Source organism: Lepus europaeus, chromosome 19, assembly GCF_033115175.1.
Source record: "Lepus europaeus isolate LE1 chromosome 19, mLepTim1.pri, whole genome shotgun sequence".
NCBI classification, from domain to species: Eukaryota; Metazoa; Chordata; class Mammalia; order Lagomorpha; family Leporidae; genus Lepus; species Lepus europaeus.
In genome coordinates this window covers 68820644-68846388 of record NC_084845.1, presented here as the reverse complement: position 1 = coordinate 68846388, position 25745 = coordinate 68820644, and the positions used below count along the sequence as shown (strand labels likewise).

At 56.2% G+C, this 25745-nt stretch overlaps 1 protein-coding gene and 1 long non-coding RNA gene across 3 annotated transcripts; one reads left to right on the top strand and one right to left on the bottom strand.

Moving 5' to 3' along the window:
- Positions 1–235: 235 nt before the first annotated feature.
- HSDL1 (hydroxysteroid dehydrogenase like 1) lies at positions 236–25469 on the top strand. 2 transcript variants are annotated; one of them, XM_062177525.1, is made up of 6 exons: positions 236–324; positions 12576–12647; positions 15891–16116; positions 16698–17143; positions 17298–17525; positions 23419–25469. In XM_062177525.1, the coding sequence occupies exons 3-6, from the start codon at positions 15897–15899 to the stop codon at positions 23515–23517; spliced, it is 993 nt and encodes a 330-aa protein (XP_062033509.1). In that variant the 5' UTR covers positions 236–324; positions 12576–12647; positions 15891–15896; the 3' UTR covers positions 23518–25469. The 2 variants fall into 2 exon arrangements, with proteins under 2 accessions (XP_062033509.1, XP_062033508.1); XM_062177524.1 differs by having other exon boundaries at positions 17298–17528.
- On the bottom strand, positions 17426–23420 carry LOC133748591 (uncharacterized). Its single transcript, XR_009864484.1, has 3 exons — positions 23100–23420; positions 20320–20403; positions 17426–17842 (listed from the first exon to the last, which is right to left on the bottom strand). It is a non-coding gene; the product is annotated as an uncharacterized LOC133748591 (long non-coding RNA).
- Positions 25470–25745: the final 276 nt, after the last annotated feature.

Here is a 25745-nt window from a genome sequence, read left to right as displayed (position 1 = left end):
CTCCAGCGCTCCGCCGCCAGCTCGCTCAAGCCCCTGCTCAGACGCCCGGCTCTCCGGACCGGCGGACCAGCCCCGGCCAGCGTCGTTGGCAGCCCAACGCTTCCTCCGTCGCCACAGCAACCGCCGCGCACGCGCTCTTGAGGCCGGCGGGGGGCGGGGGCGCAGAAGGCCGCTGGGGGCGGGGCCCGAGACGGCTCCGCCCCCGCTGCGCGCGCGCGCGAGTCACGTGGGGGCGCGGCCCGTCCGTAGCCGCTGCGTCCGACACGGGGGCGGTGGCCGCGCGGGTCCGGCGGGACCCGGTCCGGAGACTGCGCCGCCCTGCAGGTACCGCGCCCCTCGCCGAGGCCCCGGAGGGCGCCCCGCGGTCCCCTGGTTCCCTCAGCCGCCTGCTCCCGGTCTGCCGCCCGCGCGGAGCTGCTCTACGCTCGGGTCTGCGCGGGGCGGCGGGAGCGGCCGTGGTTTCTGGGGTGGCTGAGATGCAGGGTGAGGGGCGGCGAGGGCCGGGCACGCCCATCCCGGCCCCGGGGAGCGGCCGTTGGCCCTCGAGGGGCGCGCGGGCCGGGGCTGGGCCGAGAGGGCGGCCTCGCCTCGGGGACGCGCCTGTGGAGCCGGCCGCGGCCGGGCGGCTGAGGCGCGGGGGCCTGGGCCTGTCGCCTCGGCCCGGGGAGCCGGGGGAGCCGGCGCCTGCACCCCGGACCCCCCTCGCAGGTGGGGGCCCCGCCTCGGCCGGGGGAGCCGGCGCCTGCACCCCGGTCCCCCCTCGCAGGTGGGGGCCCCGCCTCGGCCGGGGGAGCCGGCGCCTGCACCCCGGACCCCCCTCGCAGGTGGGGAGCCCGCCTCGGCCCTGGGAGCCGGGGGAGCCGGGGGAGCCGGCGCCTGCACCCCGGACCCCCTTCGCAGGTGGGGAGCCCGCCTTGGCCCGGGGAGCCGGGGGAGCCGGCGCCTGCACCCCGGTCCCCCCTCGCAGGTGGGGGCCCCGCCTCGGCCGGGGGAGCCGGCGCCTGCACCCCGGACCCCCTTCGCAGGTGGGGGGCCCGCCTCGGCCGGGGGAGCCGGGGGAGCCGGGGGAGCCGGCGCCTGCACCCCGGACCCCCCTCGCAGGTGGGGGGCGCGCCTCGGCCAGGGGAGCCGGCGCCTGCACCCCGGACCCCCCTCGCAGGTGGGGGGCCCGCCTCGGCCGGGGGAGCCGGCGCCTGCACCCCGGACCCCCCTCGCAGGTGGGGGGCCCGCCTCGGCCGGGGGAGCCGGCGCCTGCACCCCGGACCCCCCTCGCAGGTGGGGGCCCGCCCCGGCCCGGGAGCGCACACGGTTCCACAAAGTGCTGTTGACCTTCGGCTTTTCTTGGAATAGGGTTTACATAAAACGCATCCTGTCAGTGGTTTTCCAAGACGAGGACAGACCCGTTTTTAGTGTTTCCATAATGCCGCTAATTCTAGAACGTTCCCACTGCTTCCCTAGCTAGTAGCGGGTAACTTCCTGTCACCCCTGGAGTCTGCAACCTGCTTTGTGTTTATGATTTCATTTGGGACACACAGGGCTCCCCTGGGCCGGTTTGCTCTCGAGCTGCCCGCCTTGGCCAGGGCCGGGGCAGGACCCAGGCTCCCCACACGGGCTGCTGGAACCCAGTTTCTTGAGCCATCTCCTGCTGCCTCCCCGGGTCGGTTGTCGGAGGTGGCTGGGAAACCCAGGTACCCGGTGTGGGATGCAGGCCGCGGCGTCACCACTAGGCACCCACCCACCCACCACACCCCAGCTCCCAGACCCTCTTTCTCTCTAAGGATGTAGCTGTCCTGGACGTGGCCCATGTTTCACGTCCCATAACATGTGTCCTTCCATGTCTGGCTTGTCCTGTAGCAGCATGTTGCAAGGGCCATGCGTGTTGTGGCGTGTGTCGCCCTTCATTCCTTTCGTGGCCGAATGGAGTTCCGTGGGACGGAGCAAAACCACGTTCTGTGTATTCCTTCATCACGGGATGGGCGGGGTGCAGCCTCCTTCCATGTGCAGAAGGCTGCAGTGAGCACGCGTGTCCGGGTTTTAACACGAGGGGAAGTTTCAGTTATCTTGGGCGTACACCTAGGAGTGGGCTACTATTGCTGGCTCGTTTCCTGCTGAGTCTAAGAGCCGGGGAAAGAAACGGTATTGGCTCTTGGGTGAGAACCCAGATTTCCAAGGCCCCTGCGGCTGCCTTTCCCACCCAGCCCCACCGTTAGTCGTGCGCTGAAGTCTGGCAGTGGAAGGCAGGGGAACCCAAAGTCGTAACACCAGCGGTGACTTTGTCCAAGTGCGGACACGAAGTGTGAGAAGCTCAGCAGTGACGCCGGAGCTCTGAACACAGAGCGGTATCTGGTCCTGTTCATTCGCTGGGGAGTGTCCGGAGCAGCGGCCAGGTTCTGGGAGGAGTGTTAACGCTGTGTAGATCCCTGCCTCACGCCGTCAGGGACCTCCTGGAGGATGGAGTCCTTAGATCTGGAAAACACTGCGAAACCTCTGGAAACTAGTGCGGCGCAGCACCTTCCCGTCCTGGAGCTGAGGTGGGATTTCTGGAACAAAGCGTGACGGGCACAGACCAGCAAGGAGGAACACTGGGAAGTTTGGAAATCAAGCCATGTAGGCCCTCGGATGTGCCACAGAGAGATGTGAAACACACAGAGAGTGTGTCCGTAACCCATGCACATGAAGAATTCCCGGCAGGCGCTCAGCAGGTGGGGTGCTCGTCAAGACGCGGCTTCCCGACCTGAGGCGTCTTGTCCCTGGCTCTCTGCCGATCGCACGCTGGGAGGCAGCGTGATGACGCGCTCCTGGGGACCCTGCCGCTCTCATGAGAGACCCACACCGAGTTGCTCCTCCTGGCTTCTGTGTGGCCCAGGCTGTGTGTCCTCTTTTATTTTTAAGATATATTTATTGGGGGCCGGTGCAGTGGTGTAGTAGATTAAGCCTCCGCCAACAGTGCCAGCATTCCATCTGGGCACCAGCTTGAGTCCCAGCTGCTCTACTTCTTATTTTTTTTAAAGATTTATTTATTTATTTGAAAGTCAGAGTTACACAGAAAGAGGAGACGCAGAGGGAGAGAGAGAGAGAGGTCTTCCATTCCATGGTTCACTCCCCAGTTGGCTGCAATGGCCGGAGTTGCACCGATCTGAAGCCAGGAGCCAGGAGCTTCTTTCAGATCTCCCACGCAGGTGCAGGGGCCCAAGGACTTGGGCCATCTTCTACTGCTTTCCCAGGCCATAGCAGAGAGCCAAATTGGAAGTGGAGCAGCTGGGTCTCGAACTGGCACCCATATGGGATGCCGGCGCTTCAGGCTAGGTTGTTATCCCGCTATGCCACTGCGCCGGCCCTGCTCTACTTCTGATCCAGCTCTCTGCTATGGCCTGGGAAAGCAGCAGAAGGTGGCCCAAATGTTTGGGCCCTGCACCTGCATGGGTGACCTAGAGGAAGCTCTTGGCTCCTAGCTTCGAATCTGCCCAGCTCTGGCCATTACATTCATTTGGGAAGTGAACCAGCAGATGGAAGATCTCTCTCCCTCTTCTCTCTGTAACTGCCTTTCAAATAAATAAATCAACCTGGGTCTCCCACGTGGGAGCAGGCACCCAAGCACTTGAGCCATCTTCTGCTTTTCCAGGTGCAGTAGAGGGAGCTGCGTTGGAAGCTGAGCAGCCGAGGTTTGAACCAGCACTTTGGAATGGGATGCCTGATGTCACAAGTAGCAGCTTAACCTGCTGTGCCATAGTGGGTTCTCCAAATATTTTTTAAATTTATTTATTTGAAAGTCACAGTTACACAGAGAGAGGAGAGGCAGAAAGAGAGAGAGAGGTTTTCCATCCACCAGTTCAACTGCCCGAATGGCCACAACGGCCGGAGCTGCGCCGACTGAAGCCAGGAGCCAGGAGCTTCTTCTAGGTCTCCAATGTGGGTGCAGGGGCCAAAGGACTTAGGCCATCTTCTACTGGTTTCCTAGGCCATAGCAGAGAGCTGGATGGGAAGTGGAGCAGCCGGACTGGAACCGGCACCCATATGGGATGCTGACACTGCAGGCGGCAGCTTTAGCTGCTCTGCCACAGCGCCAGCTCCCAAATAATTAAAAAAAAAAAAAAAAAAAAAACAACAACGACAACACCACCTTGAGATTCTGAGAGAAGGCACCATATCAGAACAGGATCCGTGGTAGAAGCCGGCAGTTCTTAGATTGGCAAACACAAGCCGCCTGTAAACGTCACAGGAATTCAGCCGTGGTGGCTGAGGGGATATCCGCTAAAACCATGGTGCTGCTGCGTTGGAGGAGAGCCGCGGAGTGCTGCCCGCCTGTGATGTGGGGCAACAAGAGTTTGCACTGCGGCGGCTGGGCGCGGCACTGCTGCCGCCGCTTTGGTTGCAGGCCTGCAGCCCAGCAGCTGGACCCTGGAGAACTCTTGTACAGGTGCTCAGGAGACAGCGACAAGGCTTCGTCACAGCGCTGCTGGAAGGCTCCGGACCCAGAGCAGTGCCCCCGCCGGGCACAGCAGGACGGGCAGTGAGTCGCGGTGCACTTGTGTCGGGAGCTGCTGGACAGCAGAAGCCGCAGCGGTGGAGTCTGTGCTGTGGGTCCTTTGTAGAAAGTTCTAAACTGGGCAACACCGAACGGGCTTTGTTACAGAATACATGCTTGCAGTGTACAGCCATATAGAAGCGGCCAGGGAATGACGGCCTCAGATTCTTGGAGAGAGGTTCTCTGCAGGATGCAGGCAGATGTATGATAGGGAGGAAGGCTGCTGGGCCTCCAGGATCCTGGAGTTGTTGAAGTAGACAGATGGCAGTGAGCAGTAGACAGGTGGCGGTGAGCAGTGGACAGGTGGCAGTGAGCGGTAGACAGGTGGCAGTAAGCGGTAGACAGGTGGCGGTGAGCGGTAGACAGGTGGCGGTGAGCGGTAGACAGGTGGTGGTGAGCAGTGGACATGTGGTGAGCATTGGACAGGTGGCGCTGAGCGGTGGACAGGTGGCGGTGAGCAGTGGACAGGTGGTGAGTGGTAGACAGGTGGTGGTGAGCAGTAGACAGATGGCAGTGAGCAGTAGACAGGTGGCAGTGAGCAGTGGACAGGTGGCGGTGAGCGGTAGACTGGTGGCGGTGAGCGGTAGACTGGTGGCGGTGAGCGGTAGACAGGTGGCAGTGAGCGGTATACAGATGGCAGTGAGCAGTGGACAGGTGGCAGTGAGCAGTAGACTTGTGGCGGTGAACGGTAGACAGGTGGCAGTGAGTGGTAGACAGGTGGTGGTGAGCGGTAGACAGATGGCAGTGAGCGGTAGACAGCTGGTGGTGAGCGGTAGACAGATGGCAGTGAGCGGTAGACAGGTGGCAGTGAGCGGTAGACAGGTGGCGGTGAGCGGTAGACAGGTGGCGGTGAGCGGTAGACTGGTGGTGGTGAGCGGTAGACCGATGGCAGTGAACAGTAGACAGGTGGTTAGACAGGTGGCAGTGAGCAGTGGACAGGTGGCGGTGAGCAGTAGACAGATGGTAGTGAACAGTAGACTGGTGGTGGTGAGCGGTAGACAGATGGCAGTGAGCAGTGGACAGGTGGCAGTGAGCAGTAGACTTGTGGCGGTGAACGGTAGACAGGTGGCGGTGAACGGTAGACAGGTGGCAGTGAACAGTAGACAGGTGGTGAGACAGGTGGCGGTGAGCGGTAGACAGGTGGCAGTGAGCAGTAGACAGGTGGCGGTGAGTGGTAGACAGGTGGCAGTGAGCGGTAGACAGGTGGTGGTGAGTGGTAGACAGGTGGCAGTGAGCGGTAGACAGGTGGCAGTGAGCAGTGGACAGGTGGCGGTGAGTGGTAGACAGGTGGCGGTGAGCGGTAGACAGGTGGCGGTGAGTGGTAGACAGGTGGCAGTGAGCGGTAGACAGATGGCAGTGAGCGGTAGACAGATGGCAGTGAGCAGTAGACAGGTGGTGAGACAGGTGGCAGTGAGCGGTAGACAGATGGCAGTGAGCGGTAGACAGGTGGCAGTGAGCGGTAGACAGGTGGCAGTGAGCGGTAGACTGGTGGTGGTGAGCGGTAGACAGATGGCAGTGAGCGGTAGACAGGTGGCAGTGAGCAGTAGACAGGTGGCAGTGAGCGGTAGACTGGTAGTGGTGAGCGGTAGACAGATGGCAGTGAACGGTAGACAGGTGGCAGTGAGCAGTAGACAGATGGCAGTGAGCAGTAGACAGGTGGCAGTGAGCAGTAGACAGGTGGCAGTGAGCGGTAGACAGATGGCAGTGAGCAGTAGACAGGTGGCAGTGAGCAGTGGACAGGTGGCAGTGAGCGGTAGACAGGTGGCAGTGAGCAGGTGCGGGCTGTGTTCTCTGAACTGTACATGACAGGTTTTACACACTCTCGTATATACTTTTCAAGTTTTTCAGAATCACAGGAACATTAGTTTAGGTCTGTCTCTTGCCCTCAGAAGACGTGTGCTCTCACGGGAGAACCAAGAAAGACAAGTTAAGCATTTAACTAGAACTCAGGTCAGTGTGGCGATGGTGCCACGTGGACGAGACGGGGGAACCCAGGGCCGGCAGCATGGCCCATCGGGGGCCCGCTGCTCGTGCTCTTCCCAGTGGGAGTCAGGAGTGGACTGGGGCTGTGGCTGGTGTTGGGAGGACAGAGGAGTTAGAGTTGAGTGCAGGAGAGGTCAAAGAGCACCAGCTGTTGACGGTGGTCAGGACCTCAGATGGAGCGTGTTTTCAGTTGAAGATCGATGGTCTCTGAGGAGACTGTGGTTCCTGGATGCTCTCGCTGGGTCAGGCCTGGGTGGGGGACCTTTCTGTGCCAAGGGCCATTTAGATATTTATAACATGGTTCTGGGTCGTGGAAAGTCATCAACTTAAAAATGTCTGCTAAAAAAAAGGAAAAAAGAGGCCTGGCGTTTATTTATTGAATTTCTTGTCCTGCCTGGGGTTACTTTGGCTGGGCCAGACCAAATGGTTTTGTGGGCTTTTTTTTTTTTTTTCTTTAAAGATGTATTTATTTGAAAAGACAGAATTACAGAGAAAGAGGGAGGGACAGACAGACAGATCTTCCATCCACTGTTCGTCCCCCAGATGGCCTGCATGGCTGGGGCAGGGCCAGGCTGAAGCCAGGAGCCAGGAACTCCATCTAGGTCTCTCAGGTGGGTGGCAGGGGCCAAACACTTAGTCTGTCTTCCACTGCTTTCCATGGTGCAATAGCAGGAAAGTGGATGGGAAGTGGAGCATCCGGGACTCCAACTGGCAATCAGATGGCACACCGGCCTTGCAAATGGTGGCTTAACCCGCTGCACCGTAGCCCCGGCCTCCGCTTTGTGCGGGCCCCACATTTCCTCACCCCTGGTGAGGGGCAGCTTGAGGGTTGCTGTAGGATTGTCCTAAAAGTGAAACTGATTAACAGGTTGTCCTTCTATCCATCCGTCCTCGGTATTTCCATGCCTGCTGTAAAAATTGCAGCAAGTAGGGGCTTAACATACAGAAATGTGTTACCTTACAGCTCTGCAGGTGCGAAGTCTAAAGTCAGCTGGTCACTTGGTGCTTCTTTGCCCACCCCGGCACTGTGCTTGCTGTATTTTGTTTGAAAGCATCTCGGCCAGTCTGTTTGGTGTTTTCTCACCAGCTGCCCCACGCTTCTGGGGAGCTTGGTGGCGTCGGTTTCAGCCAGCACTTTTCCTCCTGACTCCTCAGTGCTGGTAGATTTGATTTTTTTGCCCTTCATGCTGCTGGATTGAGTCAGCTGAACCGTGGGTTGGGATAACGTTGCAGGCTGCAGCAGTGGTGCTGGGAGAAGGTGACTGCTCTCTGCAGCTTTGACCCTGATTTCCCATCGCACGTTTTCGGCTGTTGCATTCCTTGAAGTTTACGATGATTGTTGCCCTGTAGAAGCAGAAGCAGAAAATGCCTCAGAGACGGAAGGGGATTACTTTTCTTTCCCTAGTTTGGGACAGTTCTTTTCCCTCCCCCTCCCCATCCCCCTTCCCTTCTTTTTTAAGATTTATTTATTTGAGAGGCAGAGATGCAGGGGGTCGGGGGGTCGGGGGGGAGGAGAGATTCCATCCGCTCATTCTCTTCCCAGATGGCCACAGATGGCTGGGCCAGATCGAAGCTTGGAGGTAGCAGCTTCTTCTGGGTCTGCTATGTGGGTTCCGGGGGTCCAAGGACTTGGGCCATCTTCCACTGCTTTCCCAGGCCACAGCAGAGAGCTGGGTTGGAAGTGGAGCGGCCAGGACTTGAACCAGTGCCCATATGGGATGCTGGCACTGCAGGCAGAGGCTTAACCTTCTAAGCCACAGTGCTGGCCCTGGAAACAGTTCTGATTTTGTTTTGTTCACTGATGTTTTAGTGTTTTTTGTTTTTTGTTTTGTTTTGTGTTTTGTTTTTGTTTTTTGACAGGCAGAGTTAGACAATGAGAGAGAGACAGAAAGAAAGGTCTTCATTCCATTGGTTCACCCCCCCAAATGGTTGCTACGGACGGCACTGTGCCGATCCGAAGCCAGGAGCCAGGTGCTTCCTCCTGGTCTCCCATGTGGGTGCAGGACCCAAGCACTTGGGCCATCCTCCACTGCCTTCCCGGGCCACAGCAGAGAGCTGGACTGGAAGAGGAGCAGCCGGGACAGAATCTGGTGCCCCAACTGGGACTAGAACCCAGGGTGCTGGTGCTGCAGGCAGAGGATTAGCCAAGTGAGCTGTGATGCTGGCCAATGTTTTGTGTTTTTTTTAGAGAGGCAGAGTTATAGAGAGAGGGAGAGACAAGAGAGGCCTTCCATCCACTAGTTCATTCCTCAGATGTCCAAAATGGCTGGAGCTGGGCCTATCTGAGCCAGGGTTTCCCACATAGGGTGCAGGGGCCCAAGGACTTGGGCCATCTTCCACTGCTTAGCCAGACCATCAGCAAGGAGCTGGATCAGAAGTGGAGCAGCTAGGACTCGAACCGGCTCAGCTCCCATATGGGGTGCTGGTGCCACAGGTGGAGGCTTAACTCTATGCCACAGCGCTGGCCCCTGTTTAGTTTTCTGTAGAGATAAGAAGACAAAACTTTAAAGCTTTTTTCCAAGTGTAGTTTTTCTACTTTGCTGAGGTGTAATTGACAAATCAAATTGTGTATACTTAAGGCATACAGCATGATGAGTTGATTACTGCAGGTACTTGAAAAAGTTTATAGAAAAAATTTGAGTAAAAGTGTGAGTTTATTTTGGTGCAGAATTTGTTATATGTGGAAAATGTGTATTCTGAAAAAGCTGTGCGTGGATTCCAGATTTGGTTTTGTGCCAACATAAACTCATATTTTTAATTCCATTCTGCACAGCCTTGTGAAGTACGCTGGTACCTGTACGTTCTGAAATGAAGGCCGCAGTCAAGGTCATTAACCCGTCCATCACCGCACGTTGTTTCCCTCTTTTTGTTTGTGCTGAGAAAACCTAAGATCTCCCCTCTCAGGGAGCTTCACGTTGTGAAATAATGTTCACGACTGCGATACGGTGGTCACATACGCAGCACAGTGTGGTTGACTGTGGTCACTCCTGCGCCCGGGGCCCTGAGAACCAACTTGTCTTGTACGCCTGATTCTGCACCCTTTAGCCAGCGTCCTCAGGTTTCCCCCACTCTGGCCAACACCGTTCTGCTGGTTAAAGAGACAACATTTTGTAATGACTTTACAAGTAGACTGTTGGCAGCGGTACTTCCCTGGGATTTAGTGTTACTTTTCAAATAACCTTTACTTGGAGACCACATTAGCCCACTTGGGCCGCTGTAACAGAACACCTCTGGGTGGAGCTCAGAGTTCTGGAGCTGCGGCCAGGGCCAGGGTGCCGGCAGGTTCCGTGTCTGGGAAGCGCCCCTCCTCATGGATGGCCTGATGGCACCTTCTCATTGGAGCTCACACTCAGCTCCTCCCGAAGCCCCCCTCCCAGTACCATCTGATGGAGCAAATTCGTAAGCCGTGGCCATTCCCTCACTGCCGAAAAGAGGTAAACATTGGAATGCATTCCTGGGCCCTGAACCTCAGCTGGGCCTCACCCTGTTGCCTTCATACCCCACCCCGTCAGCCACCTGACAGACCGGTTCCAGGATTTCCCCTCCGCCTCCTGCCCCTACCCTACCCCCACCCCCAGCACTCCTAAAATATAAAAAGGCCCAGCCCCTGGGGGTCGGGGCCTCTGCCACGGGTTCATCAGTGTGCACGCTGGCAGCTGGTCACCCATCTCTGCGGCTTTATTTTCTCTGAATAAATTTGGTCTGGTGTAGATTTGTACACTGCCTCCTTTCTGTTCTGTGCCTCTTTGCCTAACATTTTTGTGCCCCTGCGAGGTGGCTTTTTCTAACACCATCACCTGGCAGGCTTAGGATTCAGCACGTGAATCTGGAGGATGGGACACTGAGACCGTAGCAGTCACCAATGCCTCTGGTCAAGTCCAACAGCCAGAGCAAGGTCAGTGTGGTTCCGGGCCTCTGTGCGCCTTGGTAGGTCTAGCGGATCAAGCAGTTGGGCTCCCCAAACTCCCGCAGGTGCTTAAACCCCAGAGATACCTTCACGGATTAACATTGATGGTTGACGGATTAAGGCTGGAGAGCTGATCCAAGGTTGGGGTCTGGGCGGTGGGCCTGGTGGTGAGGGCTTGCCCTGGGAAGGACCGGTCTCACGTTGGCTGCGCACGCATCCGGGCTGGCCTGCTTCCTGGCTCACCCTCTTCAGATGCCGACACTGTAGGCTGCCCAGTCTAGACTGAATCTTCAAAACCTCCTGCCTTCCCAAGGAGCTGCTCTCAAGTGTCTTTTTTTTTTTTTTTTTTGAGATTTATTTATTTGAAAGGTGGAGTTACAGAGAGGCAGAGAGAAAGGTCTTCCATCCACTGGTTCACTGCCCAGATGGCTGCAATGGCCAGAGCTGTGCCAATCCAAAGCCAGGCGCTTCTTCCGGGTCTCCCATGTGAGTGCAGGGGCTGAAGGACTTGGGCCATCCTCTACTGCTCTCCCAGGCCATAGCAGAGAGCTGGATTGGAAGTGGAGCAGCTGGGATTTGAACCGGCGCCCCTGTGGGATGCCAGCGCTGAGGTGTAGCAGGTACAGCCGCAGCCGGCACCCTCAGGTGTTCTAAAGCAGCGAGAAGCGGCCAGTGTCGTAGGCTTGCACACTTCCGGGTGTAGTAACAACTGGAGACCCCCTCCCAGCGACGTCGTGAGCTTTTGGAATTCAGGGCTTTGATGAGAAAGGCGTTTTCTACCCTGTGCGTAAGGGTGGGTAGAAGAGTTGGGAGGATGGATGGAACAGGGTGGTAGTTCCTGTTACGTGTCTTGGCCCAGTGAGGTCTGAGCAGACGTGTGACATGTCTGGTGTGTCGGGGGTGGGGCAGGCGGCCGGTTAGCTTCTGAGGCCAGCCCAGCCCCGGTGCAGCGAGCAGGCCTCAGTGCAGAAACTGTTTGGCACGAGGGGTGCCAGAGCCTGGCCTCTCCCAGCCCTCTCGCCTTCAGTGCACACCCTCAGCTGTACACACTTGGAACCGTTCTCTCTGCACGTGCTGGGCCTTGGGCCCTGACTGGAAATCCCCCTGTGAGACACCCTTCCGTCGTCAGAGCACCTGTCTGTCTGCCTGTGAATCCTGTGTACAGCGCAGCAGGGAGTCCCATGGTTTCCTCGGCCTGGGACACTTAGTTCCACGGGTTTTGTGTTCTGTGTAGCTTTCCTATAGCAGGGGCGCATGGAGCCCAGTGACCACGTACGTCGGGGCTTCGCGCCTACGTTGCTCGGGATTCGGCAGTACCCTGAGGCTCGAGCTGCACTGTGGAATGTAAGATTGTGTTCTGTACGCCAGTGCGGAGGACCAGCCCTTGACTGGAGAGCCCTGCCCTGCTCTCTGCCATTTAAAAGCAATGGTGCCATCTGTCCGTTAGGCCTCTGTTGATGGTTTGACCGTAGCGGTAAGTGCTTCTCAGTGCTGTCCCCTGTCGAGATGGTGCAGGGCCTCTTCTGATGGAGAGGCTGAGAAGCTGGGCCGACGTGGGCCTCGCCACTGCCTGTCTGTAGCTGGACAGAGGGGTCTTCACTGCGTGCTCCTGAAAGCCCCTGACTCACTCGCAGCTCCCATAGGCTGCTCTTCCTCCCTGCCGCCCCTGCCGGGGCTCGGGCTGCTGGTGACTGTCTGGCTCAGGTGGGCCAGCCCGAGTGTCTGCAGGGAGTTGGCAGGAGTGTGGACGTCTGAGGGCCCGGGCAGCTGGAGCTGAGGAAGGTGGGTTGCAGGGCGGGCGGGCAGCTCTGTGTCTGCCCCCTTCCCGGACGCTCTAAGGAGCCTGTCCTTGTCCAGGCTGATTAGCCTAGCGTGTGGTCCCATGGGATGGAATGTTCCTGAAGGACAGTAGTGCAGGAGGGGGCATGTGCTCCAGGTGAGCCCTGCGGAAGGACCGGAGGCCTCCCAGGCAGCCCCCGCCTGTCTTACCCTGGGATGAGGGTGTTTCGCATTTAGTAAATGCTTTGCTGTCTAGATAGCAATTCATGGCATGGATTTTTATGTTTTCACAATTTTTGAAAGCTTTGATCTTAGTTTTATATGTGGTTTTTCCAGTAAAGGAAAGGAGTTGAGTTTTTCCTTGTTGGTGTTTGTTCACAGATTGGCCGTAGGAGGACGGGGCTGTGTTTTGCTGCATCCCAGACCTGGCGGAAAAGGGAAGAGAAAAAGAGGGTAGGTTGTGACTGGAGGGGAGGCAGGGGGACCCCCCCCCCCCCACCGTGCCAGAGATCGCTTCACCCGTGTGGGGATTCTCGGAGAGAAAAACAGCTGAGCTTCAGGAGAGGGAAGCTCCCTGTGCGGAGCGGCCCATGCCGTGAGGTGCACCTGACCCCACGTGGGACACACACCCGACCCCACGATGAGGCGCACCTGACCCCACATGAGACACACACCCGACCCCACATGTGAGACACGCCCGACCCCACGTGGGATACACACCTGACCCCACGATGAGGCGCACCTGACCCCACATGAGACACACACCCGACCCCACGATGAGGCGTACCTGACCCCACGTGTGAGACACGCCCGACCCCACGTGAGAGACACACCCGACCCCATGTGTGAGGTGCACCTGACCCCATGTGTGAGACACACCTGACCCCACGATGAGGCACACCTGACCCCACGTGGGACACACACCCGACCCCACGATGAGGCGCACCTGGCCCCATGTGGGACACAACCTGACCCCACGTGAGACACACACCCAACCCCACATGAGAGGCACACCTGAGTCCACGTGAGAGGCACACCTGACCCCACGTGAGACACACACCCGACCCCACGATGAGGCGCACCTGGCCCCACGTGGGACACACCCTGACCCCACGTGAGAGGCACACCTGAGCCCACGTGTGAGGTGCACCTGCCCTCTTAGCACCCTGTGCGGCTGGCTTTCCCACAGGCGCCGCTCGCCCTGCAGCCCGTGCTTCTCCGTGTGGTGGTCTTTGAGGCAGAGCGGTGCTTTCAGGCTCTGCTGTGGGCTCTTCTGTTGTCAGCAGCGTGGGCTTGCTGTTCCAGGGTCTGCAGGTCATTACATTTTGTTTGAGAGGTTGTATTGCATATAAATTACTATTTTTTTGCATTTATTTTCCTTGTGGCATGGATCCCAAAAGGCATGTGATCTTTTAATTTATTTTATTTATTTGAAAGAGAAAGAGACCTCCCATCCACTGGTTCATACCCCAGATGCCCACAGCAGCTGGGGCTGGGCCAGGCTGAAGTTGGGATCTAGGAACATGATTGGCAGGGACCCAGCCACTTGCATTATCAGCACAGCCTCCCATGGTGCACAGCAGCATCCCACCCAGGACTTGAGCCTAGATGTTCTAGTATGGGATCCAGGTATCCCAAGTGCTATGTGCGTGTGTGTGTTTGTTTGAAAATTTATTTATTTGAAAGGCAAGGTGACCAAAGTGAAGAGAGAGAGAGAGAGAGAGATTGTCCATTGGTTCACTCGGCAAATGGCCACAATAGCCAAGGCTGGTCCAGGCAGAAGCCAGGAACCTGGACTTTATCGGGGTCTCACGTGGGTGCTGGGACCCGAGCACTTGGGCCATCTTCCACTGCTTCCCCAGGTGCGTTAGCAGGGAGCTGGATTGGAAGTGAAGCAGCCGGGTCTCCAGCTGACGCTCTGCTGTGGGATGCTGGCATCTCTAACTTCCTCTGCCACTGTGGTGGCCTCCCAAGTGCTGCCTTAACTGCTGTACCAGATGTCTGCCCCGTAAACAGAACCCCAGTGTGAGGTATTTTACCCATGGGAGGTACAGTGGCCTGACTAAGGTTTTGAGAGCGGGACAGGCAGCTCCCATCTGCTGGCTCCCTCCCCAGCTGACCACAGTGACTGGAGAGGGAGGGAGGGAGCCTCCGTCCATAGAGGTGGCAGGGACTCAGTCACCCGCTGACCCCAGGGTGAGCATGAGCACAGCACTCCCGGAAGTGGGGCTGGGACGTGAACCCAGGCCCTCCAGTGCGGGACGTGGGCATCCTGACCGGCAGATTACAGTACTGTAGGCCGGCTCCACCCCCACCCCTTCTCATTTGAGGAGAACATTCTGACTTCACCTGCAACCGCCTAGGTAGTGGCAGGGCCGTGGATGAGACCTGTGGCCTGAGAGAGTCCTCACCGAGGGCCGCGTGGCACCCCACTGCCCGGCGCTTCTCCTGTTACGTGTACGGCTGGTTTGTGATTTGGACAGCACGTTCAGCAGCGCTTTCCTTATCCAGGTGCCTCTTTCACAGGAGCTGGGGTTCTCGTGGGTCCATTTCCTGCTGCTTAGTGCCCCGAGCTCGAATCACGCTGCAGTGGGGTGGGGGGACCTCACTCCCTCTTACTCAGGTTCATGCCAGCTTTACTGTTGTTGTTGAGTAGTTTCTTAGTTTTAGGTCTTTTTCCCCTTTTTTAATGGGATTTAAGAGGGGCCTCGCCCAGACGTTTTATGTTTCTTTTTGCTGGCTTGCAGCCAGCTTTCTCACATGTACGCGTCACCTCGGTGTGTGAACAGCTGACAGGTGCTTTAGATTTTCTGCCCTTGCTTCCTTCATGGTTCGCTCACCTTGGATCAGCACAGTGGCCTCTGCGGTTGAGTTAGGGTGAAGTCCAGCTCCCTCAAGCCTGCCCTGGGCTTTGGCGCCTGCCCTCTGCCTGCCTCTGCAGGGCTGTGTCCAGTTGCAGACACCTGTTTATCTGACCATGTGACGTTCTGAATTGTCTTCACCTCCACACAGTTGTCTAATTCATCCTCTCCGCCGTAGCATCGTCACAGTACGCAGAACCAGAGGTGGTGCTTAGTGAGTGCGTCCTCTGTGGATGTTACCAGAGTTGGCTTGTACTCTTCCCAAACCTGAGAGGCCAAGCAAGGATACAGGTGCACAAATCACACTAGCGAGACAGAAGTACCCGATCTGTGGGTTTGTACGAAAACCGTTTCTCTAGTGTGGGAGGTAGCACACTCTCTTTCTAAATATCCATTTTTCATTTTTGTTAAAGTTGAGGAAAGCTCACTTTGGTCTCAGGTGAGTGGTTAGCTGCTCGAGGCCAGGGCCGTGTCTTCGTCCCACTCCGGGTCTCCCGTGCTTTGTCTGCGCGTGGGCAGCAGCCCCTGCGCTTGCGCGGATGCAGGGAGCAGGGAGAGAAATGTGCCTGTGAGCTCCCAGAGGGATTGACGTCTGTGCCGGTCACCGTGTCGGAGCTTTCCTGGGCGCGGGCATTCGTGTTTACTCTGATCTGCACTGTGTGGCACATTGTGTGGCTCTGAGCAGGAATGTGGTGACTCGGTAATAGTGATCTCCTTGGAGGAGAATACGTCGTCAGCTTCCTCTGCGTCCTCTGATCTCTCTTCCCAGGAACGACGCACTGTTCTGTGACTCTCACTGCTCAGCACACGTCTCTGTCTCTCCCCCGCCCTGCAGGCTGCCATGGCGGCTGTGGACAGCTTCTACCTGCTGTACAGGGAAATTGCCAGGTCCTGCAATTGCTACATGGAAGCCCTCGCCTTGGTTGGAGCCTGGTACACGGCCAGAAAGAGCATCACTGTCATCTGTGACTTCTACAGCCTGGTCAGGCTGCATTTTATCCCCCGCCTGGGGAGCAGAGCAGACCTGATCAAGCAGTACGGAAGCTGGGCTGTCGTCAGCGGTAACCTGATTTAGAACCGAAATGGTCCTTTCCCCGTGACTTGTGTTTTGAGTCGGATGCCTCGTTCCGGGAGACAATGGGTTTACTGTGACGGTTCCTGGGGACGTGCCGCTTTAGATTGTGCACGCATTTCCCTGCCCCCTCGTCGCAGGGTGTGCCTGCCCCATGCTTTTTGTCCTTATCCCACCTGCTCCTGATCCCAGGCCTGCTGCAGCCGTATTTTCTTACCCCCTTTGCCCTTTCTAAAATAGTCCTCGGAAATGGCCACTGTGTTCAGAGATGCTGCGCCTGTTTTGAATCTCACTTTATTATCGTTCTGCAGAAAAGCAGCTCTCGGCACTCATTCAAGCAGGTAGATGTGGGAGAGCACATTCCTGCTGCGTGCCATAGCCAGCTTGGTGATGGCGGTGACTCCTGACTGTATGCCAGTGTCTGTGCCGAACACTCTCAGTGTTCATCAGTCAGGGATTTCAACACTGGCCTTGACTGATCCCTACGAGAACCCATCGTACAAACCTGACAGCGGGGTCCAAAGGTGACGGCATGGGGCGATGGTGCTCACGTCCCTGCTTGCCTTGCAGGGGCGACAGATGGCATTGGGAAAGCCTACGCCGAGGAGCTCGCCAGCCGCGGTCTCAACATCGTCCTTATCAGCCGCAGCGACGAGAAGCTGCGGGCCGTCGCCAGAGACATAGCTGACACCTACAGAGTGGAGACCGACGTGATAGTTGCCGACTTCAGCAGCGGCCGAGAGATCTACGTGCCCATTCGCGAAGCCCTGAAAGACAAAGACATTGGCATCTTGGTGAACAACGTGGGTGTGTCTTACCCCTGCCCCCAGTATTTCACTCAGGTCTCAGAGGACAAGCTCTGGGACATCATAAACGTGAACATTGCCGCCGCTAGTCTGATGGTCCGGATAGTGTTGCCTGGAATGGTGGAGAGGAAGAAAGGCGCCATCGTCACCATCTCTTCGGGCTCCTGCTGCAAACCCACTCCGCAGCTGGCTGCATATTCTGCTTCGAAGGTCAGGCATCAGCAGGAAGGAACTTGTGTAGAATTGTGTGGTGAGGCTCACTCGGCAGTGCATGTGGGCTTAGGCCGTGCTTTGCTGGAAATGTCCTAAGCACGCGTTTTTCCCTTCTGAGTTTCAGCGTGTTTTCCCCGCTCTGTTCTGACAGGCCTACCTGGACCACTTGAGCAGAGCGCTGCAGTACGAGTACACCTCGAAAGGGATCTTTGTGCAGAGTCTGATCCCCTTCTGCGTGGCCACCAGCAGGACTGCACCCAGCAGCTTCCTGCACAAGTGCCCCTGGTTGGTGCCTTCGCCGAAAGTGTACGCCCATCACGCCGTCTCTACGCTGGGGATTTCCACGAGGACCACAGGATACTGGTCCCATTCCATTCAGGTAGCAGTGTGCTCTCAGCTCTGAGTGCTCAGTGCGTCCTAGACCGTCACAGACGTGACCACGGACTCTGGCGGAAGCCTGAGGTGGGAAGGTGGGCGTGGTCAATTCTGGTTGTTACACCTGACATGCTAAGAATTCTCACAGGTTCCACGTACGTGACACCTGACGTGAAACATGTGGCTGTAGCATTAGCAGGCAGCAGGGGGTTTCAGAGTAAAACAAGGATGAGTGCCTCTCTGAGAGCAGTGTGAAGCCACAGCTGGAGCTCGAGTTCCTGTGCCCGTCACGTCAGTTGCTCAGCCTGTCCCTAGGCGCATCTGTGGAAGAAACAAACATCTTCTTAGGTTTGTTCAGGCGTGACAAGGATTGATCTTTCAGTATTATTTTAAAAGCATAGATTTGTTTATTTGAATGAATTACAGAGCGAGCGCTTCCGTCTGCTGGCTCACTCCGCAGTGGCTGCACTGGCTGCAGAAACAATGTGAACGTTTGTCTCTGCACAGAGGTCGCCACGTGTTAGTGAGTTCCTGGGATGGTGACGGCATCGTTTATTGTGATAAATTAATAAGAGGAAGACAGACTTTCCTCCTTTCTGAGCTCTTATATGTGGAACTGTATTTGAGTCAGTTTCTGAGTAAAGATCAAGTGTTTATTTTTTTTTAAACAAGATTTATTTATTTATTTGAAAGTCAGAGTTAAAGAGAGGAGAGATAGAAAGGTCAATTTTCCATCCACTGGTTCTTTCCCAAAATGGCTGCAATGGCTGGAGCTGGGCTATTTGTTCAACAAATAAATACTTTTTTTTTTTTTTTTTTTAGAGATTTATTTATTTATTTATTTGAAAGGCAGAATTTACACAGAGAGAAGGAGAGACAGAGAGAAAGAGATCTTCCATCCGTTGGTTCATTCCCCAAATGGCCTCAACAGCTGGAGCTGGGCCGGTCAGAAGCCAGGAGCCCAAATGTTCTTCTAGGTCTCCCATGGGGTGCATGGGAGCAAAGGATTTGGGTCGTCTTCCACTGCTTTCCCAAGCACATTAGCAGGGAGATGGTTTGGAAGTATAACAGCCAGGACTCGAACTGGCGCCCATATGGGATTCTGGTATTGTAGGTGGTGGCTCTACCTGCTACACCTCAATGCCGGCCCCAGGTTGTTTTTTTTAAGTTTGGTCAGATGTGACAAAGTTTTAGTATTTTAGTATTTTTTCTTAAGATTTGTTTATTTGTTTGAAAGAATTACAGAGAGGGAGAGACAGAGATCTTTTTCTTTTATTTTTCATTTGACAGGTAGAGATATAGACGGAGGGACAGAGAGAACCTTCCACTGGTTCACCCCCCAAATGGCCGCTACGGCCAGCGCTGCGCCGATCCAAAGCCAGGAGCCAGGTGCTTCCTCCTGGTCTCCCATGCGGGTGCAGGGGCCCAAGCACTTGGGCCATCCTCCACTGCCTTCCCAGGCCACAGCAGAGAGCTGGACTGGAAGAGTAGCCACTGGGAGTAGAACCCGGCGCCCATATGGGATGCCAGTGCTGCAGGTGGAGGATTAACCAAGTGAGTCATGGCGCTGGCCCTGAGACAGAGATCTTTTTCATCTACTGGTCCACGGCCCGGAGGCTGCAGTGGCCAGAGCTGGGCCAGGAGGAAGCCAGGAGCCAAGAGCTTCTTCAGGTCCCCCACGTGGGTGCACGTGCCCAGAGATGGGGGCTGTCTTCACTGTTTTCCCTGGCACCTTAGCAGGGAGCAAATTGAAAGTGGAGCAGCCGGGACTCCAGCCTCAGCAGCTTAACCTGCTGTGCCGTAGCGCCAGCCCCTGTAGAGTGAAATTCTTAGAGGGACGTTGTAAAAAGAAGTATTTTTAAAATAAAACATGTATGAAAGAATGATCTTAAGTACTGGGGAGAAACTCCTAACTGTGCTGTGATAGATTTGTGTTCTTTATCTGTGGTGGATGGACGTGGCTTGGCTGAGAACTGTGTCCTTTAGTGTTTGGAGTTGTCTTAGTCATCAAACTAATATTTTGGGGATTTTCTGCATAAAGATAAGTAGATTTACCAGCACTGCGTAAATAGATTAAGTAAATCAAGTTAGTTTTTATTCCTAACAAAAAGATTTGCCTACAGCTTTTTTTTTTTTGAATAAGAAGTGGTTCTATGTAAGTGGCTGTTTGCAGGCCCTAAAAGCCTGGAGTGCGGGCGGGACGCCTGAGGAGCAGCCTCTTAGGCACGCAGGCTCGCATGGCTGTGGCGCAGCCGGTTGTGAGGTGTTTATGAAACGCCAGCGGTTTCGTCACAGTTCACTTTGTTCACACGGATGAACTTTTCTCAAGAGCATATTTTTCTACCAAAAAGTTCCGGCAAGCTACCTTAATTCCTGGAGTGGTGTTCTGTAGACAGCTGTTAGAACGACATTTTTTCCCTCTGTTCCACTTCTATTCATTGTTTTTTCAATTTTACAGGAAATATTTGATTCATTAATTGCTGTCTTGGCCATAGCAGATTTCTCTGGTAGCTTTTGCTAATGTGACTTTTTTGGTTATTTTCAGTAGATAGGTTTTATTTATTTGAAAGGCAGAGACAGAGAGAGATGATGATGATGATGATGAGAGAGAGAGAGAGAGAGAGAAAATCCTTACCACTCCCCAAATGCCTGCAGCAGCTGAGGCTGGGTCGGGCTGGGTCGGGCTGGGCCGGGAGCCCGAGCTCACTGGCAGCAGGGACGGGACCGCTTGAGCCATCGCTGGCTGCCTCCCTCCCTCCCACGTGCGCATTAGCAGGAAGCTGGAATCAGAAACGGACCTGGGGCTTGCACCGGGTGCCCTGGGGTGTCTTGTCGGCAGTGCCGGAAGCCAGCCTGTGATTTGTCTGCTGTCAGCCTCTGGCCTGCAGGATGGGAGACGGATGCTGTGAGGTCTCATCTCGTGCAGTTGATCCCAGTTAGTTTTCCACACTGGGAACTGAATACAAACGATAGCCTGTGTTTCTTTCTTGACAAGATCTGGTAATAGATTGAACTGAATGGGTTGAAGGCAAGGAAGATGCAAAATGAATTCTCTGGTTTGCTGAGAAGTCAGTGTCTGCGTCTGTCGAGGGGCAGGGGCCGGGGCTCGGGAGCAGCAGCGAGAGCTGTGCGTGCTGGCTCTGCAGGTTCTGGGAGTACTGACAAGCAGTGGAGGCGGCAGGCGTGTGCCAGGGCGCTCAGGTGAGGGGTGTGCGGGGGAGATGAGCCAGTGCGTTAGCTGGAAGACAGCTGAGGGAGGGGTGGCCTCACCCCCAGAGAACGTCTCAGAAAAAGAAACGCCAGGTTTCCTGGAGTCCTGGAGGCTCTCAGCATCCCAGGGAGAGGTGGAGGAAGGAGCCCCAGCACAGGGGCGGGGCAGCTGGGCTGGATCCTTCCCCCACCCCGCAGGTTCCTGCAGGTTCCCAGGGCCGCTGGGCGGGGTATGTTACTCCACACCCAGAATCCTCCCTGCCCCTGCAGGTGCCCCCAGCCACTGGACAGGGCACCCGGTGTAGGTTACTCCACACCCAGAATCCTCCCTGCCCCTGCAGGTGCCCCCGGCCACTGGGCAGGGCACCCGGTGTAGGTTACTCCACACCCAGAATCCTCCCTGCCCCTGCAGGTGCCCCCGGCCACTGGGCAGGGCACCCGGGGTAGGTTACTCCACACCTTCCCTGGGGCTCTGTGCTTAGGAGAGGAGCCCAGCGCGTGTCTGTCCCGGCGTTCCCACTGGTCCTTCCCACTGGTCCTTCGTCCTCAGGTCCCATGGAGCCGTGCCCTCTACCTGTCAGTCGTCGGCGGGCTTCCCCGCCGGCGGAGCGCGCACCTCACTGTCGTGCTCGCTTCTCCCTCAGGCTCCCCGGACCCCTGTGTGGCTGTCACTTCTCCACAGGAGGAGGAGTTGGCTTAGTGGTAGAGGAGGAACAGCTGCTTTTTAAGGCCTAGACCAGCTGGTCAGGACCCCTGGACGTGGCCAGACCTTAAAGACCGGCCCCTCCCCCAGCGCACACCCGGCGCTCCCCCCTCACTGGAGGGCCTGCCGTCTGCCTGCACGTCCCAGTAGCCTTCCTTTCTGGTCTCCGTTGGTAGCTGTAGGAATCGACGAGTCAGCCCCAACTTCCCTTATCTCTTTCCATCGATCCGTGCGCAGGGTGCTGAAATCACAGTGGAAGGAGCCCGAAACCATTTGCCCGATCTGTCCCACGTGCAGCTCCTTGGGGGACTGGCACGGTGCACCTCGGGGGACTGGCACGGTGCACCTTGGGGGACTGGCACGGTGCTCCTTGGGGGACTGGCACGGTGCTCCTTGGGGGACTGGCACGGTGCACCTCGGGGGACTGGCACGGTGCACCTCGGGGGACTGGCACGGTGCTCCTCGGGGGACTGGCACGGTGCACCTCGGGGGACTGGCACGGTGCTCCTTGGGGGACTGGCACGGTGCACCTCGGGGGACTGGCACGGTGCACCTTGGGGGACTGGCACGGTGCTCCTTGGGGGACTGGCACGGTGCTCCTTGGGGGACTGGCACGGTGCACCTCGGGGGACTGGCACGGTGCACCTCGGGGGACTGGCACGGTGCACCTCGGGGGACTGGCACGGTGCTCCTTGGGGGACTGGCACGGTGCACCTCGGTGCTGTTTGCTTACAGACAGTGGTTGTGAGTGGAAATTTTACAGCAGGTTTTCAGGTGCCGACTCCTTCCCGACTGAACAAGCTCTGGACGGTTGATAAAGAACGTCCCTGTGTGGGGGCTTGGACGTCCGGCTCGTGCCTCCGACCGTGTGACCCAGCCTGTCAGGTTCTGCTGAGGGTCCGCGGGCACAGGCTCCAGGGAGGAGGAGGAGGGGGCAGGCATTTTCCCCCAAAACCTTGGCTCTGTCAGAAAGTCCAGAGATGACGGTTACTTTCTCCAAAACGTTCCCCTTGGCCCCAGGTGGAGTGCTGACGCGTGTGTCCCCAGAGCCTCTCTGGGGCCTGCTGGGGTCAGCCGCAGCTCGAGGACTGTCATCAGGCGCACCTGTTCTGTGTGGGCTCATTCACTGAGAAGAAGGTGGGGTGACCTCTGTTGTCACCCATTGTTCAAGGCTAGAATGTCAGAGCGGTCACCTACTGTAACTTGGTAGCAGGATGTGTCCTGAGAAACCTTGTTCAGCGCCTTTGTCATCCTGTCAGGACCGTGCTTAGCGGGAGTCTGTCCAGCGGCCTTCCTTACTACCCAGGGTTCCGACTTCTGTAGAGCCCCAGGCACGGCCGTCAGGGCAGCGCGCGGCTTCCTTACTAAGCACTATGGCTGCCTGGGGTGGGTGGCGCCCGTTTGGAGGCGGTCCTGGGCTTGCAGGATGTGGAGCAGCATCCCCGGCCCCCACTCGCTGCCTGCCAGGGACGCTCACTGCCGTGGAGGCACGCGGAGCGGCTCTGGACGTCGCCCTGAGTCCCCTGGTTGAGACCTGGGACGGGGGACGGAGCAGCACCAGCAGGACGGTTCCCTGGTGCCCTGAGGCCCCGTGACACCCTGAGACGCCCTCCCAAGGTCTGCTCCACCTGCCCTCAGACCCCGGTGTTCTCCTGCAATACTTACCGTGTGTGCGGCTCTGTGTTCCGCCCGACTTCTATTGCTGAAATGGTTTTCTGCTTGGTGACCAGTGAACCTAGTGTTCCTGTCACATGAAGTGCAGAGGGAATCCTGTCACTGTGTAGGTCTGCTGAGCCTCGTCAGAGAAGGGGGGGGGGGTGTCACGTCTCTGTTCTCCAGGGCATCTCAGGGAAAACAGACGCTCAGTTCGTCGGCGCCCTGGGGCTCGGCCTTTGCCACCTTAGCCTGCTGCTCTGTGAGCTTGCTCCTTGAGTTTCAGTGGTTTGGGGTTCTAACCTTGTCATCTTTTTCTCTTCATTTTCAGTTTCTTTTTGCACAGTATATGCCTGAATGGCTCTGGGTGTGGGGAGCAAACATTCTCAACCGCTCGTTCCGTAAGGAGGCCTTAACCTGCAGAGCTTGAAGCTGGGTGACCCCTGGGAATTCGGCCGATTCATGGTAACCTGCAGTCTTCTGCCGTCTGGAAAACCACGTTCCATTTATCCTGTGTTCTCTTTGATCACTGATTGCCTAGATAGGTGATGCGCCTCTTGCAAAGCAGACCTGATACTGCGGAGTGCTGCGAGAGCGCCTCAAGCCCCGGGAACCCGGGCTGTGTGCACGCAGCGACGGAAGCCTCACAGCCACGCGGACGCCTTCATTTCCGGGCTTCTTGTCGAGTTGTGTGATTTATGTTGCTGTCGGAGCCGGGGCAGTGGCACCCTGAGACGTTACCTGACTCGTCAGCGCTGGCTCCTACGGGGAATGACCGTTTTCCCTTTACAGGTGACGGTGTCGGTTTTCGAATGTCCATCAGGAAAACCACCTGAAGTGTTATTTGTGACTGAAGCTGCTGGTATTGTTAGCACTGAAGACCTGTGTGGTGTTGTGTAGCTGTCGCTGTGGGACTGTGTGCGAGCGCTGCCCTTCAGCGCAGATCCCAGTAGAGAACCGTGTGTGGATGCGTGCCGTGTGTCTGATGTGTGTGGGGGTACGACGGGGTGACTGACCTCGGAACGTCACGGGCATCAAGCAGTCGCATCCTTTGCACTGTAAACAAGCGTACCAGGTCTGTGTGGAGTTCGCCGCGTGTACTGCTTCCTGTGTCACGTTTTGTGTTTTCAAATCCATGGAATAAATTCCTTCCTAGATGTGAATGTGTAGTGGGTAACTCTGTCATCTTTGGTTTGAAAGATAATTACTGTGGGTGAGTAGGGGCTTCTAGACTGTGATGTACTTGATAACTCAAATTGAGCCCTTTAGAGCTTGTTTGTCCGATTCCATATGCTTTTTATGTATTATTATTCTATTCCAGTAGCATTATTGATAGAAACATCAAGTATTTATGGAATAATCGTTAAGATATGGACAAATTATGTGTGTGATATGTGTCTGTTGAAATAAGTAAGTTAGCTCATTTCTGGTTCATGTAGTGAATTTATGTGTGACAGTGAGTGTTTTTGTTAGTGTGACTATAAACATGACACCCACGATTCGGGTTGGTGTTGGAACCTGCTGTGAAGTGTCTTTAATTCAGCTTCTCCAGAGCCAGCCACTGTGGAGGACCACACACCCGGTGCTTGAAAAACTGACGTCGCGGTATGAGTATGGCTGTGCGGATTTAACATCCAGAGCTCAGCAGTGCGACAGTGGCACAGAGCTGTCCGCTGGTTGAAGGTCGGCCGTGTGTGTCGTTGGTTTCTCGTGAGAGGCCCCTAGCATAGGCGCACTGTGAGAGGCACACTTTTCTGTGGGGCTCCAGTGTTGCCTGTGACATTGCCTGGACTACTTATAGCTGTGACTTGTGCTTAGAAGGTCAGTGGCCCAGTTCTGCAGCTCTTCCACTCCTGGAGCATGTCTTTAAAACCCACGATTCAAAAACTACACACATGGAGATGCTACATAAAAGCGAAAGTTCTCGTGGAGTTAGCGTAGAATCCTCTGAACCCCATGCCATGTTGATGTGTAATAAACAGCAGCAACCGTATGTGACAGCGTCGTCACTGTTACACGCAAGGCTGTTCTTGGTCTTTGTCGTGTGGCGGGTCTGGCAGGCACACTTGTCAGCGGTTGCTGACTTGTACCCGAGCAGGATGGAGGTGATTACACAGAGTGGTGTGCAGGAGGCGGGAAGTCGTCCACCGCCCGCCGCTTAGTGAAGGGACCAAGACCAAGCATTCCCTAGGTTTTTTTGTTGTTCATCAAATTCCTCTCCTCCCAGATCATTTGAGAATTAATGGACACAGTGAGTGGGGATTCTTACTAAAAATGTGGGAAATAAGAGCCTTTGAAACAATCTGTAAATTCAGTTCAAAGTTGAACAATAAAAGAAGTTGCTGTCTCCTTTGGAAGAGGTTTTGGTCCAAGTGTCCAAGTGTTTTCTTTTCCCCCTCATAGAAATGACGACCAACGTTTGACCTGTGAACACATGGGAGCCTTTTCATTAAAAGCCAATGTTTCCATCAGCATTCTTGGCATATCACAGTGTGCGTGTAAGTCTTGGGAAGAAGCTAAGTTTAATTCTGAAAGGGAGAGTTAGAGAGAGAGAGAGACAGATCTATCTCCCATCCTCTGGTTAACTCTCCAAATGGCTGGAACGGCTGGAGCAGGGCCTCTCTGAAGCCAGGAGCTTCTTCCGGGTCTCCCACGTGG